This window comes from Homarus americanus, unplaced genomic scaffold (assembly GCF_018991925.1).
Source record: "Homarus americanus isolate GMGI-L3 unplaced genomic scaffold, GMGI_Hamer_2.0 scaffold13307, whole genome shotgun sequence".
NCBI lineage: Eukaryota > Metazoa > Arthropoda > Malacostraca > Decapoda > Nephropidae > Homarus > Homarus americanus.
Window position 1 is genome coordinate 8,994 of NW_024713441.1, and position 14,762 is coordinate 23,755.

The following is a 14,762-nucleotide window of genomic DNA, read 5'->3' on the forward strand; positions in this document are numbered from 1 at the left end:
TGTTGATTTAAACAGTTGTTGATTTAAGCAGGCGTTGATTTAATAAGTTTTCAGTTGTTATCAATTTTCGGATCATCCATATAATACAGTATTCAATAAATAAAAGCAATAATTCACCTGAAGAAAGTCCAATAATTTCTTAGTATTCAATAAGTCAGATCTGGGACTACAACAGGAGACATTATGAGGATTGTAAACGGTACGGAGAGAGTTTTTACCGTTAACAGGTCGCTGAACGGGTATGGTGCCGCCGTGGTGGACATTGACAAGGTGAGTGGCAGCTGGGTGGTGGAGAAGGTCACTCAGCAGTTCCCATACATCTGTAAGAAGAGTAGAGGTGAGTTACCATAAACGTATGATAAGTATACTGTTTGTATGAATAAAAATGTATATATAATTTACAGTGTATATAAATGTATATATTATGTACAGTGCAACCTCCATATAGCGGACTCTTAACTCCATCTAATGATCTAATCTGTTGGATGAGGGAGTTTCACATAACAGACTCTCGATATAACGATACTTTTTCATATACACACAATACTCTGCTCACCCTATATCACGTTATGTTTTGGGGGTTCGTAGGTCACACCTGATAATTATTCTTACAGGGACGATATAGTGTCATGTTCCAATAATGTTCAGATAACTGGATAGTCCATCGCTCGTCACGATCTTTAAGAGTGAGGTGCTTCCCCATCTGGTCCCCAAGGCATGCTAGAGACTGTCAATTGATTGAAAATGTTCAAAAGAGGGCCACCAGACTGGTGCCTGCTCTACGAAACCTCAGCTACCCAGAAAGATTAGAACGCTTGCAACTGCCTAGCTTATACTACAGACGGGCGAGGGACGACTTAATCGAAGTGTATAAACATCTCAAGAGGACACTACTTGGTCGAATGTACATGCATACTGGAGCTGGCGGATGCGCGTCTCACAAGGGGTCACAGCTCAAATATGAAGAAGCCACAAGTCCAGAAAACTGCGAGGCAATCTTTTTCGGATTGCGAATTGTAAACTCTAGGGAACAATATGCCAGAGAGTGTTGTGACGGCACCGAGTGTCAGCTCATTTAAGGCCAGTCTTGATCAACACTGGAACAGGTTCCGATATATTCAGGAGCCTGGGTATGCCCAGTATCTGCCAACAGTGCGTAACAGAGACGTGACCGATCGCCCAAGCGGCTAACGAGCCGATGAATGGTAAAGAGGATAAAATTAAAGTAAAAGTGAAGGTTACAAGTGTTCCCTGAAGGATGCAGTGATGGGTAGGGAAACACCGGGTAACACTGAAGTCCGTTTATTATGGATGAGAGAAATACAAGTGGTGACTAGCGTGTGCCATGCACGGCTCACACAGTCAGACTGAGACTGCCTTGCCATATGGCAGCCTCGGGGCAATGTTGCCACATAACACGTGCAGTGTTGCCACGTAATTACATACATAGGTGCTACTCGGCACAGTAGCTTATATACAAGGTTGCTACTCGGCACAGTAGCTTAGATACATAACCTACATCTCCCTCCCCCCTCACGCTCATAGTCTTTGTCTTGAGCGGACTTCTTAGTCCTAAGTCGCTCCGAGCGTCGAGGTGCACTGTGGGGCGGAGCCTCGTGAGGTGTAGGGGACTCGTCCTCGGTCAGGGGGCCAGCAGCAGGGGGTGGGACTGGCCGGAGGAAGCGGTGGTTCCTCCACCAGACACGGCCGCTCGGCATCCTGACCTTGTAGTCCCGCGACCGGCCGACGCCCATCACTATGCCCACCTTGTCCCAACGTGTCGTCGTCGGGTCCTGGACGCGGACAAGGGCACCAATCTCCACTGGCTGAAGAGGGCGGGCACGGTCGTCATACCGAGCCTTGGCGTCCTGGGCACGTGAAGCGGCGCGGCGGTCACAGCTCTCGGCTTTGGTCTGCCAGTCCTTCGCAAAGGCCTTGGCGTGTGTAGGAACGCAAGAGCGGAGAGGGTGACCATACAGGATCTGGGCAGGGGAGCGTCCTGTGTGGGTGGGAGTGGACGCGGGTTCTGGGCAGCTCTGTGCGGCAGCGCCAGGCGCGTCGCTCGTTGATTCACGCACCCTGCTGGCGGTGTACCGAGCAACTGGGATCTGCTCGGGAAAGTCTCTGGGCACCACGCCTAACTCCTTGCAGTGCTCCCACGACAACAAGGGTGTAGCGAGAGTAGGCTGCACGTCGATCCATCCATGACACGACCTGTCGCCATAGGTGATCTCTGCTTGAAAGGAGCCCACAGCGTCTGGCATCTGGGAACCGTCCGCATTGTAGTACTGCAGCTGCGGCGGTGGTCCCAGGCCGCGTTTGGTGAGGCCCAGTTTCTGGAGGTGCTTCAACCCAATCACCGTAGTATCAGTGCCGGTGTCCGGTATCACCTCGATGTGACCCGACACATCACCGTGTGTGACGGCGACGCGGATGGTAGGGGAAGGGGTAGCCCTGGGGCGTGTGGTCGATTCCACCCTCCTGATGTGACTCAGCTGCTGCTTGGGGCTGTGTAGGCCATCTGAAGGGGGATGTGTGCGAACCACCCCGAGGAAAGTGCGCTGCTTTCCTCCTCGTCTCGGGCTTTTGGGCTTGGGTTGGCGGCAGCACTTGTCGTAGTGTCCATAACGACCGCAGGCCTGACACTTGCGGCCTCGTGCAGGGCACCTGTCTGTGTTAGACCAGTGGCCCTTACGGTCACATCCACGACACAGTGCGTCGGCGGCCGGGCATGTCTTGGGGCTGTGCTGCTTTCCACAGCTGCCACAGGAAGCACTAGGCGGAGGCGTGGAAGAACGTGCGGCAGCCTTCACGTTGTTGCCCGCCTTCTTATCCTTCTTGTATTGTGAGATAGCTCTCACAGCAGGTGGGGCCCGTATGGCAGAGGTGGCGGACTTGGTGGCCTCGTACGACCGACATTCAGTCACTACCACCTGGAGTGTGGAGGAAGCGTCCAGGGGGATGAGTCGCTGCACCAACTCTTCGTGCCTGACACCTGTCAAGATCCCGTGCTTGATCCAGGCTTCCTCACATTCCCGGCTGTGCGCCTTGCAGACGTCGATCTCCACTGACAAACTCTTCAAGCGTACAAAAAAGTCGTCAAAGGATTCGTTCTCCGCCTGCTTGCAGCTGGTGAAGGAGCCTCTTTATTCCGACCTTTAACGTGCTCCTGTAAAAAGTCGAGCACATCCGTCACTGAAGATGTAGAATCGGGAGGCACTTGCAACGTGTGCTCCAAAACTCTCTGGGTCTCCAGTGACAAACACATCCGCAGTTGGATGAGCTGTTTGTTTGGAGGCATGTTGTCAAGGTCCACCATCGTGGAGTAATCTGTCCAACGCCGCCTCCACTCACGAAAAAGCTGAAACGTGACGTCTGGTGAGAGGGCGGGTGGGGGTTGAACAGATGCCTTGGGAGCTGTTTGTTTGGAGGCAAGAGTACCTGGAGGACGCTGGTGTGGTGGAGGAGGGAGGATATTGGCGCCTTGATGCGCGCTACCTGCGAGTGAGGGAGGGTGGGTTAGCGCCAGGGTCGCCAATAGTGCCTCAAAACGCAACTTTTCCTCCTCTCTTCGTGTCTCCTCCCTCTGAAGTTCCATCTCTCTGCGTCTCTCGTCCCGGTCGTCCATCCACCTCAGAATTGTGGCAATGTCCGTCACTGGAGGTGGAGGATGAGAGTCTGCGCCCGGTGGAGGGGAAGGTGGTGGGGAGTCGTGTCTCCCATCTTGACGTTGTCCCTTCTTACCGCCCATCTTAGTGTGTGCGTGGACTGCACTGTTTAGTATATAAAGTGGCGCCTCAACAGCTCGAACCACATATATATGACATAAACAGCGCAGAAATAACGCATAGAGTCCACTGTTCTGTCTGTGAGTGAGTGCGTGCGTGCGTGTGTGTGTGTGTGTCTGAGACAGCAGATGCACTTCGTGGTGGCCTTAATGCCGGTGGCTAGAGACGCGGCGGGGGTGAGACCGTCAGTGTCTCCCGGGATGTCACACGAGAAGGGTGTACGCCTGCGTGCTCCGTGGGTACCACAAAAAACAGGCCAATGCTCAACTCTCAGCTCTAGACACACACTAATACACTGACACTAATACTGCCACCGTCACTAAAATGCACTGTGAAGGAGCAACACTGCACGTTGCAGCAAAACACAGTGCAACACAACACAACACACTATGAGTCGACGCGCATATCGCCGGCAGATGTAACCGTCGGCATTCTTCACACACTTGTAAGTCCACAGATCCTAGTCACTGCGCCATGAAGGTTACAAGTGTTCCCTGAAGGATGCAGTGATGGGTAGGGAAACACCGGGTAACACTGAAGTCCGTTTATTATGGATGAGAGAAATACAAGTGGTGACTAGCGTGTGCCACGCACGGCTCACACAGTCAGACTGAGACTGCCTTGCCATATGGCAGCCTCGGGGCAATGTTGCCACATAACACGTACAGTGTTGCCACGTAATTATATACATAGGTGCTACTCGGCACAGTAGCTTATATACAAGGTTGCTACTCGGCACAGTAACTTAGATACATAACCTACAAAAAGCATATCAGCAAAAGTTATATCGAGGTATAATACTGTGTGTGTGTGTTAATAATAATAATAATAATAATAATAATAATAATAATAATAATAATTAACGGTTTATTAAAAGAGCATTGCAGCCGGAAGGATGAAAATTATCGTTACACAATTGGGGGGCGCTGGTGGAGCGGTACCGCTCTTGCCTCGCAAGCAAACAAGCTGCCACGGGTTCGATTCCCGGGCCAGCGGAAGTTGTTTGGACACTCTTCCTAGTCCCCCTGGTCCCGGTTCACCTAGCAGCAATGTAGGTACCTGCTGTAAATCAAAAGTTGTGAATTCGTATTCAGGGGCAAGTTGTTGGAGCTTCCAATAACTTGCTTAGACATAAAACTATTGACTCTTCAGGCTTCTACGCCCTTAACTCAGCAGACATAAAGCAAGCATGAACTTAGCATGCTTCTGCGCTTCACCTTACACAAGGATGTAGGGGGGTGCCCCCCAAAAAAAATTTTTACTGGTACATAATTGAGGAATGGGCCATTTGATTGACAAATAAAATACAAGTAACATAAGTAATACAAATATGATATAATTATGTAATAACAAGGTGGGGAGAAGGTCATATTACAGGGCATTTCAACAAAGTAACAGTGCAAAAAGGTAAGATTGGCTGGGAGTGAAAACACTGGTTGATTACGAGTTGTGGATAATTTTTACAATGGTTGAAACTGGACTGTTCTTATAGTGATCAGTACGTGCTCGTATAGGCTGGATGCGGTTGTGGTGTCGAACATTGCAACTCGCGGACGAGGGATCTCGTAGGAGCCGGTGTCAAAGATGGTGCAGAAGCTTTTCACCAAATTTGCAGATGAGGTCGTGGTGTCAGAGAGAACCGAGAGTGTCAGTGTGTTGAGCACTATGTGGAGTAGGAAGAGGAGAGAATAATCGTGCATGCCCTCTTCGGCACCTTTTCTAGGTGTGTGTGTGTGTGTGTGTGTGTGTGTGTGAAAGAGAGATCACAACACTGTCAACACACAAAAATCTTTCCCCTTATATGCGTGTGTATGTGCGTGTGTGGGAGATCGATCACTTCTCTACTGTCAACACAGAACATAAACTCTCTTCATTATCAACATGATGGTTCAACCCACAGGGGCGTGTGTACCAGGCTGGGAATCCCACGGCCACTCCTGCTACTACTTCAACACGGAACCTGACGACATGGTAGTCTGGGACGACGCCAAGAGCACCTGTGAGGCTGTCGGGGCGTCGCTGGTGGTACTTGACGACGAGACAGAGGACAGGTTCTTCCGTAACCACATGCCGGAGACGGACACACTCTGGATTGGTCTCTTCAGTGAGTTGGTGACACGTGATTTGTATATACCCTCTGAAAGGCCTCTCAGTGTTTTTAGAGAGAGAGAGAGAGAGAGAGAGAGAGAGAGAGAGAGAGAGAGAGAGAGAGAGAGCTATAATATTAGACTAGTGTTTAAATTAACCTGAACTACTGCTTTATAAACTGTTTAAGCTCACTTGATCAACCGATTATTCATGTGTGATTTGTTTGTGACTTCGACGGTAAATATTTTTTATTTCAAGCTTGTTTCACTTATATCTTGAAAGTTAATGTTTCCAAGCAGTTATATCTTTATGTACATTAAATACGGGTTTAAAATGAGCCAGAACAGGGTGTCTTTGTTTCCTTAACACTTAATTATGAATTTATTTGCATTACAGCAAGGGGGCGGGGCTTGTACCATCAACTAAAAAGAACGACTATAGTTGTGAATGTCATTGCTGAAGCTTGCTATACTGTAGTGCTACGACGGTAGATTAAACAAAGTTATGTTTATCTTTTGTTTGTGAACTGCGAGCTCTTCCCGGGCTGATTCGCACCTTCAAACTCGGCGAAGTGCGAATGGTGAACTGAAGGAGGTGTCACTGTATAGTATATTCCCCGAAGTGCCCTTCTTAACGTGTGTATATCCCGAGATTATCGATATGACAGAGGATGGTGGACAGTAACAGAGGCGTTGGTATGATAGGATGGTGGACAGTAACAGAGGCGTTGGTATGATAGGATGGTGGACAGTAACAGAGGCGTTGGTATGATAGGATGGTGGACAGTAACAGAGGCGTTGGTATGACAGGATGGTGGACAGTAACAGAGGTATTAGTATGACAGGATGGTGGACAGTGATAGAGAGCATATGGACAGGATGGTGGACAGTAACAGAGTGCTGGGATGACAGGATGGTGGACAGTAACAGAGGCGTTGGTATGACAGGATGGTGGACAGTAACAGAGGGCATTGGTATGACAGGATGGTGGTGTAACAGAGGCGTTGTATGACAGGATGGTGGACAGTAACAGAGGCAGCAGTATGACAGGATGGTGGACAGGTAACAGAGGCGTTGGTATGACAGGATGGTGGATAGGTAACAGAGGTGTTAGGCATGACAGGATGGTGGACAGTAACAGATATGACAGGATGGTGACAGTAACAGAGGCGTTGGTAGACAGGATGGTGGACAGTAACAGAGAGGTATTAGGTATGACAGGATGGTGGACGGTAACAGAGGCGTTAGTATGACAGGATGGTGGACAAGTAACAGAGGTGCGGTGCTTGATACAGGATGGGGATGGTAACAGAGGCGGGTATGACAGGATGGTGGACAGTAACAGAGGCGTTATGACAGGATGGTGGACAGTAACAGAGGTATTAGTATGACAGGATGGTGGACAGTAACAGAGGCGTTGGTATGACAGGATGGTGGACAGTAACAGAGTCGTTGGTATGACAGGATGGTGGACAGTAACAGAGTCGTTGGTATGACAGGATCTTTGACAAGGTTGTATCGTTTAGGTGTGCCCGAGGATCAGTTTTACTGGACGGATAACACCACCATGGCCAGCAAGAACTTCACTCATGTCTCGGACGAAAACGAGGACGCTGCTCTTCATGCTGACGATAACCGGTGCGTCTTCCTCCAGACTGAAGGTGAGAGAGAGAGAGAGAGAGAGAGAGAGAGAGAGAGAGAGAGAGAGAGAGAGAGAGAGATTTCTTTAAATAACTTAAGTTCTTAAAGTCTGACTGTTTTCACTACCAGTAATTTTTAAAACACAGTTGAATAATTTAATCTTCATCTCACTAAAACTTAATGACTTACATCTTCATATTTACGAATTGTTTGTTGGGTGATAAGTAATGCAGTTTTTACCACTTTGTAGTTAATTCTTGGCCTGACTGCCCTGCAACGATAGTGTCTAAATAAAATACACTATCAATGGTTCGTCCCTCACTGGGCGTATTTGAACCGCCTCATATCATCTCTTTATTTGTTAACACATCTTGTAACTGTTACTATCCCTGCAGTGGATTAGTTTTAGTTTTTAACACCTCGTATTAAATGGATTGTCATGCTCTTCTAAGCCATAGGGCACGATGCTCCAGTCTCCTCTTGGATGCCAATCGACTGCAAGGAGCCCCGACACTACGCCTGTGAGATACCCGCAGGGGAGACTGTCCACCTCATCTCTCCCTCTAGTGAGTGTTGTTACGCCGTCTCTTAATTTACTTAAATATCCAGGTTCTAGGCGTAACCAAACAAAAAAAGTGAAGTAAATTAAAAGGGAATAAAAATAAATAAAGTAAACCTTTAAGAATTTAATTAATTAACTATTAACACAAAAAAGAGGCTCGTAGGCTGTCACAACAAATCGATTCACCATCGAAACTTTTAAGACACAAATGATACTAAACAATGAAACATCAAAAGAATAAAAATAAAGCATTGGATTACGTTAACACTGCATAAACATAAAAACTAACACTGAAATTAACTAACGTGAAACAACACTGAATTACTTAAATGTAACGAAGCAAATACTGATGGACATAAATAGAGACATAAATAGGTACTCACATAGATATACCACATTGGTGGCGACAGGAACAACACAAATAAATTAGGTATAAGTAACAGGTGACGAGAGTCACTCAAAGGATGTGAACTGTATGACAAGAGGACTGAACTAACTCCGTCAGTTGGTGGGTGCTATATATAAGGTCGGCTCCCGCCACGCGACTCGCCGGTGGGTCGTTTAACGATGCAGATGGTCGTAGAGAAACAAAGAATGCTTGTTACAATACAAAATGGGTTTGAACTAATAACAGTTAAAACCTTGTTACAATACAAAATGGGTTTGAACTAATAACAGTTAAAACCTTAACAGCACAGGGTAAGGTGACTAGATTATATAATAGTAAATACAACACATCATTACAGGAATAATATGGAACATGGAAGCATGTTATATAAAAAAAATAGAAAAATACGACAGGGTCGTAAGAGTGTACAGCTAAACCTCTGTTGGATCAAGACCTTATCTTTGTTACATCATTGGTGAGTGAAGATCTCGTGATAGTCAATATTATCCTGGTGTATCGTGATATTAACGACGACAGTTACTTGTTCTGCACTGACACTATCCTGGTAAATCGTGTTAAGGCAGCACCTTATGATGGTAATTACAACAGTAACTTGTGCTGCACTGAGATGCTATCCTGGTAAATCGTGTTAAGACAGCACCTCATGATAGTAACTTATATTAAGAACTTATTCTCCATAAGTATTTCTGTGACAACCCCTGCTGAAGAAAGTTAATACAGAACTGTAGTAAAGTTTCCTCTGATAAGGTATATTAAAATAGGAACTTATTCTCGTATATATTTACATTGATATATTTTATTATCAAATCCCTCTACGGTTAGATACTTATATCATACATGATATAAGTATTAGTGTTAGATTTACATCTTACTCTTAATTAATAGCGAATGTTGATTAATGTCCGAATACTGACTGACAAAAGCTGCAAAAAAACATAGTCGTGTTTAATACTTAAGGGTTGAGTCGACAAGAAGTGATTGAGAATGTTGTTGTTTTGTAAACACAGATGAACGGTATTGCCCTGAGGGATGGAGCAACGAGTTTGACCATTGTTACATGTTCTCGGAGGAGGAGAAGACGTGGACGGCTGCCCAGAGGGAGTGTCAGAGTCATCAGGCCCACCTTGTCTCCGTGGCTACCTGGGCCGAGCAAGACTACGTTTTTAGTAGGTTTAATCTTCCTTTATAGTTGGTAAATGTGGGGAGAAAGAGACTGTTTAACACTTTGACGACGATTGTTTAAAACTTTGACGACGATTGTTTAACACTTTGACGACGATTGTTTAACACTTTGACGACGATTGTTTAACACTTTGATGACGATTGTTTAAAACTTTGACGACGATTGTTTAACACTTTGACGACGATTGTTTAACACTTTGACGACGATTGTTTAACACTTTGACGACGATTGTTTAACACTTTGACGACGATGATTTAACCCTTTAACGATAATGATTAAACCATTTGACGCCAAGTGAACGCTAAGAATGACCACGCAAGTTGTTAGCTATGATGGGAATGTGTCTATAATGGATTGTAAGTACGTAAAGATAAATGTTCAATGTGATTTATTTTGTCTTAACATGATTGATGATAGATTATGAATATATATTTACCCCCCTTTGCTATTACTATATTAAGCATTATTCGCCTGTTAATATTTCAATTCACTGTTTATTGAATGGCTTCTCTCTCTCTCTCTCTCTTTCGCTCTCTTACTTTCTTTATCTCACTTTCTCTACCTCTTGCCCTCCTCCCCTCTTTCTCTCTCTCTCTCTGCTACTTTTTTGCCTCCCTATCTAAACCATCTTTACCTCACGGTGCCTCAGACCACCAGGGAGGTGGAGGGTGGCTGGGCCTCAACGATCGGGCATTAGAGGGGTCATGGGTGTGGAGTGACGGCACCAGTGTTACCATCACCAACTGGAATGAAGGTACCGGGCACACCTTGGCAATACTGTATCTAAAGTTCTAAACCATCGAAATTAATACATACATACATTCATACATACATACATTCGTACATACATACATACATACATGCATTCATACATACATACATTCATACATACATTCATACATTCATACATACATACATACATACATACATACATACATACATTCATACATACATACATACATACATACATACATTAAAATCACCATTAAAAGTTTACATTGATCAGTATGCATATAGATAATGTAGGTTGATGTTAAAATTTACGTTATAATTTAAAGTTAGGTGAGGTATAGCAAGGTTAGGTGAGGTATAGCAAGGTTAGGTGAGGTATAGCAAGGTTAGGTGAGGTATAGCAAGGTTAGGTGAGGTATAGCAAGGTTAGGTGAGGTATAGCAAGGTTAGGTGAGGTGTAGCAAGGTTAGGTGAGGTATAGCAAGGTTAGGTGAGGTATACAAGGTTAGGTGAGGTATAGAGTTAGGTGAGGTATAAGGTTGGTGAGGTATAGCAAGGTTATGTGAGGTATAGCAAGTTAGGTGAGGTGTAAGGTTGGGTTGTTGAGGTTAGTTATAGCAAGGTTATGTGAGGTATAGCAAGGTTATGTGAGGTTAGGCAAGGTTAGGTGAGTGTGTAAGGTTGGGTGAGGTATATGTAGGTTAAAGGTGTGTTAGGTGAGGTGTAGCAAGGTTAGGTGAGGTATAGCAAGGTTATGTGAGGTGTAGCAAGGTTAGGTGAGGTATAGCAAGGTTAGGTGAGGTATAGCAAGGTTATGTGAGGTGTAGCAAGGTTAGGTGAGGTGTAGCAAGGTTAGGTGAGGTGTAGCAAGGTTAGGTGAGGTGTAGCAAGGTTAAGTGAGGTATAGCAAGGTTAGGTGAGGTATAGCAAGGTTAGGTGAGGTGTAGCAAGGTTAAGTGAGGTATAGCAAGGTTAAGTGAGGTATAGCAAGTAGTTCAGTTCTGGTCACCGTATTACAGAATGGATATAGAATCCTTGGAAAGAATTCAGAGGAGAATGACAAGACTAATCCCGGGCATTAGGAACCTTGAGTATAGAGACAGGTTAAAGCATCTTAATTTGCACTCCCTCGAGAGACGTAGAGCGAGGGGCGACCTGATAGAGGTGTATAAGTGGAAGGCAGGGCTAAACAAAGGGGACATTACAAAGGTACTCAAACTATCCAACCAGGAGCGAACTCGTAACAATGGTTTTAAATTAGATAAATTTAGATTTAGGCGTGAAATCGGTAAACACTGGTTTGAAAACAGAGTAGTGGATGAATGGAACAAGTTACCAAATATCATCATTAACTCGAATACGCTGAATAGCTTCAAACATAGGTTGGATGCTTATATGAGAAATAGGGGTTGGGTGTAAACGGGACTGCCCAGTATGGGCCAATAGGCCCGCTGCAGTTTCCTCCATTCTTATGTTCTTATGTTCTTATAGCAAGGTTAAGTGAGGTATAGCAAGTTTAGGTGAGGTATAGCAAGTTTAGGTGAGGTATAGCAAGGTTAAGTGAGGTATGGGTAAATTATGCTAGGTTAGGTTGGGTTGGGTTAGGTTGGGTTGGGTTAGGTTGGGTGTAAGTGGGTTAGGGTAGGTGTGGGTAGGTTAGGTTAGGTGTGGGTATGTTAAGGGGAACGTCTCGCAAAGAACCATAAAAAATTCGATGAAAAATATGTTTTCTGAAAAAAAAAATTTGAAGCTTTTCGTTCGGCATGAGTGACGCATGTGCCAAGTATTATTATGATCAGACAATATTTAGTACCAGACTAGGTTAGGTTTCCCTGTTTTGTTGCATAGACTAGGTTAGGTTTGGTTAGGTTAGGTTTGGTTAGGTCAGGTCAGGTCAGGTCAGGTTTGCTTAGGTTAGGTTAGGGTAGGCTAAGTTACACTTTTGTTGCACAGGTTAGGTCAGGTTAAGCTAGGCTAGGTCAGGTTAGGTCAGGTTAGGTGAAGTCAGGTTAGGTTAGGTTAGGTCAGGTTAGGTTAGACGATGCTTCTATAATACTCAATGCAACAGGTGAGCCGAGCGGAGGAGACAAGAACTGCGTGGAGATGATAGACTCGGCAGGCAAGTGGAACGACGTGAGGTGTGAACAGGAGCGCCCCTTTATCTGCAAGAGGAAGGCTTCCGACACACCCATCTACCCTGTGACAACCACCACAGCTAAGCCTGACTGTGAGTTCTTAAGTGATATATTATTATTTTTAGTCCATCTTCACCACTTATCAGCTCACTAGCCGTTTTGGCGGTTGGTCTATCCAGTGTTAGTACAGGAGGAAACCGGGGACCGGGTCACACTGGATAACACCCTTCTTACTTGTCAGGGCCGAGGCTCGAACCCTTGTCATACTGGTGAGAGTTGCGCGCCTTACTGCTGTATCACTTCACTATTGATGTAATTTTTTCATGCTTTTATAGTCATGCTCTACAGTAATCTTTCAATCGTCACTACCAGACTCAAACTGTGGATGGGACTGGACGGAGAATCCAGTTAGCGGGGAGTGCTACCGCTTCGAGCTTCAAGAACTAACTTTTCGTGACGCTCATCTCCAGTGCCGTGAGCTGGACCATCACCACGACGATGAGAGACCTGAGCTAATCTCCTTCACTACTGCCCAGGAGCAGGATTTCATTGAGAGTCAGTCTTCCTCAGAGTTGTGTTGGTATATTTGTGTTAAGATTTGTTAAACGAAAACCTTTTTTTTTCACCAATATGAGTAAAATCATAGGGTGTATATTTCTTTTTTATGGGATCGACTATCAATTTGATTATTATTAAGTGAGAAAGCAAACTTTTATTTAATTTTAGTCGTAACTTGTGGAAAATAGCTTGTGCAATTGAGACATTTATTGGCTTTTGCAATTAAAATTTTAGTTTATACCATAATTCAGAATTTCCAACTTGATAATTCATTGGTAACTTATAATTATAAGTATTTGTGCACAGATTTACATTAAATTATTCAAGATGTTGATTATATTCGGTTATTAGAAATTTCATTTGTAAACATTAATGAAAAAACTAAGATGTGCATTCAAACAATAATTCTTACTATGCTTAACAATTTGCTTGACATGTCAGAGCTGGTGTCTGAGCAGCAGCTAAGTCAGTCTACGCTCTGGATCGGTATGAAGAACGACATTGATGGGAACAGGTGGTTGGACGGTACACCTGTTGGCTTCTTCAACTGGAACTTCGGGGAACCCAATGGTGTTTACGTCGATTACTGTGTAGGTGAGTACGACGCCTGTGTCTTTGTGTTAATGGATGTACAGTACAAATTACGATTAGAGGTATGTATAAATGCACCTACACACACAAACATACTATAATGCACTTACAAAAACAGAAAATATATTCAGCTTTTCAAAACACGCCATGAACTGTTAATTCGTCGGGATTTGAAGGTAAATTCCAATATTTTTCCTTTATTAATATTTTCCTTGTAATCTTTATCATATATTCTCTTTCTCTTTTGTTCAGAGATGTACACGTACGGTGGCAAGTGGAATGACGTGGGGTGTTCGCAGCGTCGGGCTTTTCTTTGTGAGAAGAAAGGTAAGACGTCATAAAGCATTATAATTTTATACACTCGTTTTCTCGTTCTCTCGAAATCTCTCTCATTTCTCATTTTCTGGTTCTGTCTCCTCTTTTTTCTCTCCAATTTATCATTTTTTTTTCCATCACGTATCGGCTTTCTAGCTGTTCGGTCGGCTGGTCTGTTATTTTCTGACCTTTATTGTCCAGTGCCAGTACAGGAGAAAACCTGCTATGTCTGGCATGGTCTAAGCACTGGGTGGAGTTTATACACATCATCCAAAAATTTCTTGTTCTATATGCCAGGAAGTGTGAAAAAGGTCTGGGTGTAAACTGTGAAGCCCAGTTCAGGTCAGGCTGCTCTACAGTTCCTCTCAAGAGATATTCTGTTGCCCCTAAATTAGCGTATTTATGAAAATATTAAGATACGTATATCTCCTTAAGAAGTAGTGCTAGAAACATGGTCTTGGTATCTAATATAGGTTTTTTTGCCACGGAAACGATTGGCAGCAACGCTTTTGTGTTTGGAGGACACCTTAACAAAAATCTAAGATGGTCGTCAAAATCGCCACGAAATAGGAATTTCAACCCAATTTTGCAGCCTTTCCACATATAATGATGATGGTGTCTTATGGCTGCTTGTTGACACTGGTGGTGCATAAATTATAACTGAGAAAATTTTATGAAATGGCAATGGTTTATTAAGAGAATGTTATATGAAGGACACACAGCGGTAAACTTGAAGAATTTTAGTAAAAACAAATGTTGAG

At 44.4% G+C, this 14,762-nt stretch overlaps 1 protein-coding gene across 1 annotated transcript; it reads left to right on the forward strand.

Moving 5' to 3' along the window:
* Positions 1 to 229: 229 nt before the first annotated feature.
* Positions 230 to 14,013, forward strand: LOC121872046 (C-type mannose receptor 2-like; the record flags this gene model as incomplete). The annotated part of the gene is made up of 10 exons (XM_042374715.1): positions 230 to 337; positions 5,689 to 5,892; positions 7,402 to 7,536; positions 7,969 to 8,082; positions 9,495 to 9,653; positions 10,320 to 10,424; positions 12,471 to 12,629; positions 12,910 to 13,092; positions 13,537 to 13,689; positions 13,939 to 14,013. Coding segments are annotated over exons 2-10 (1,219 nt in total), but the record flags the coding sequence as incomplete, so codon positions are not given.
* Between the last annotated feature and the right edge of the window lie 749 nt (positions 14,014 to 14,762).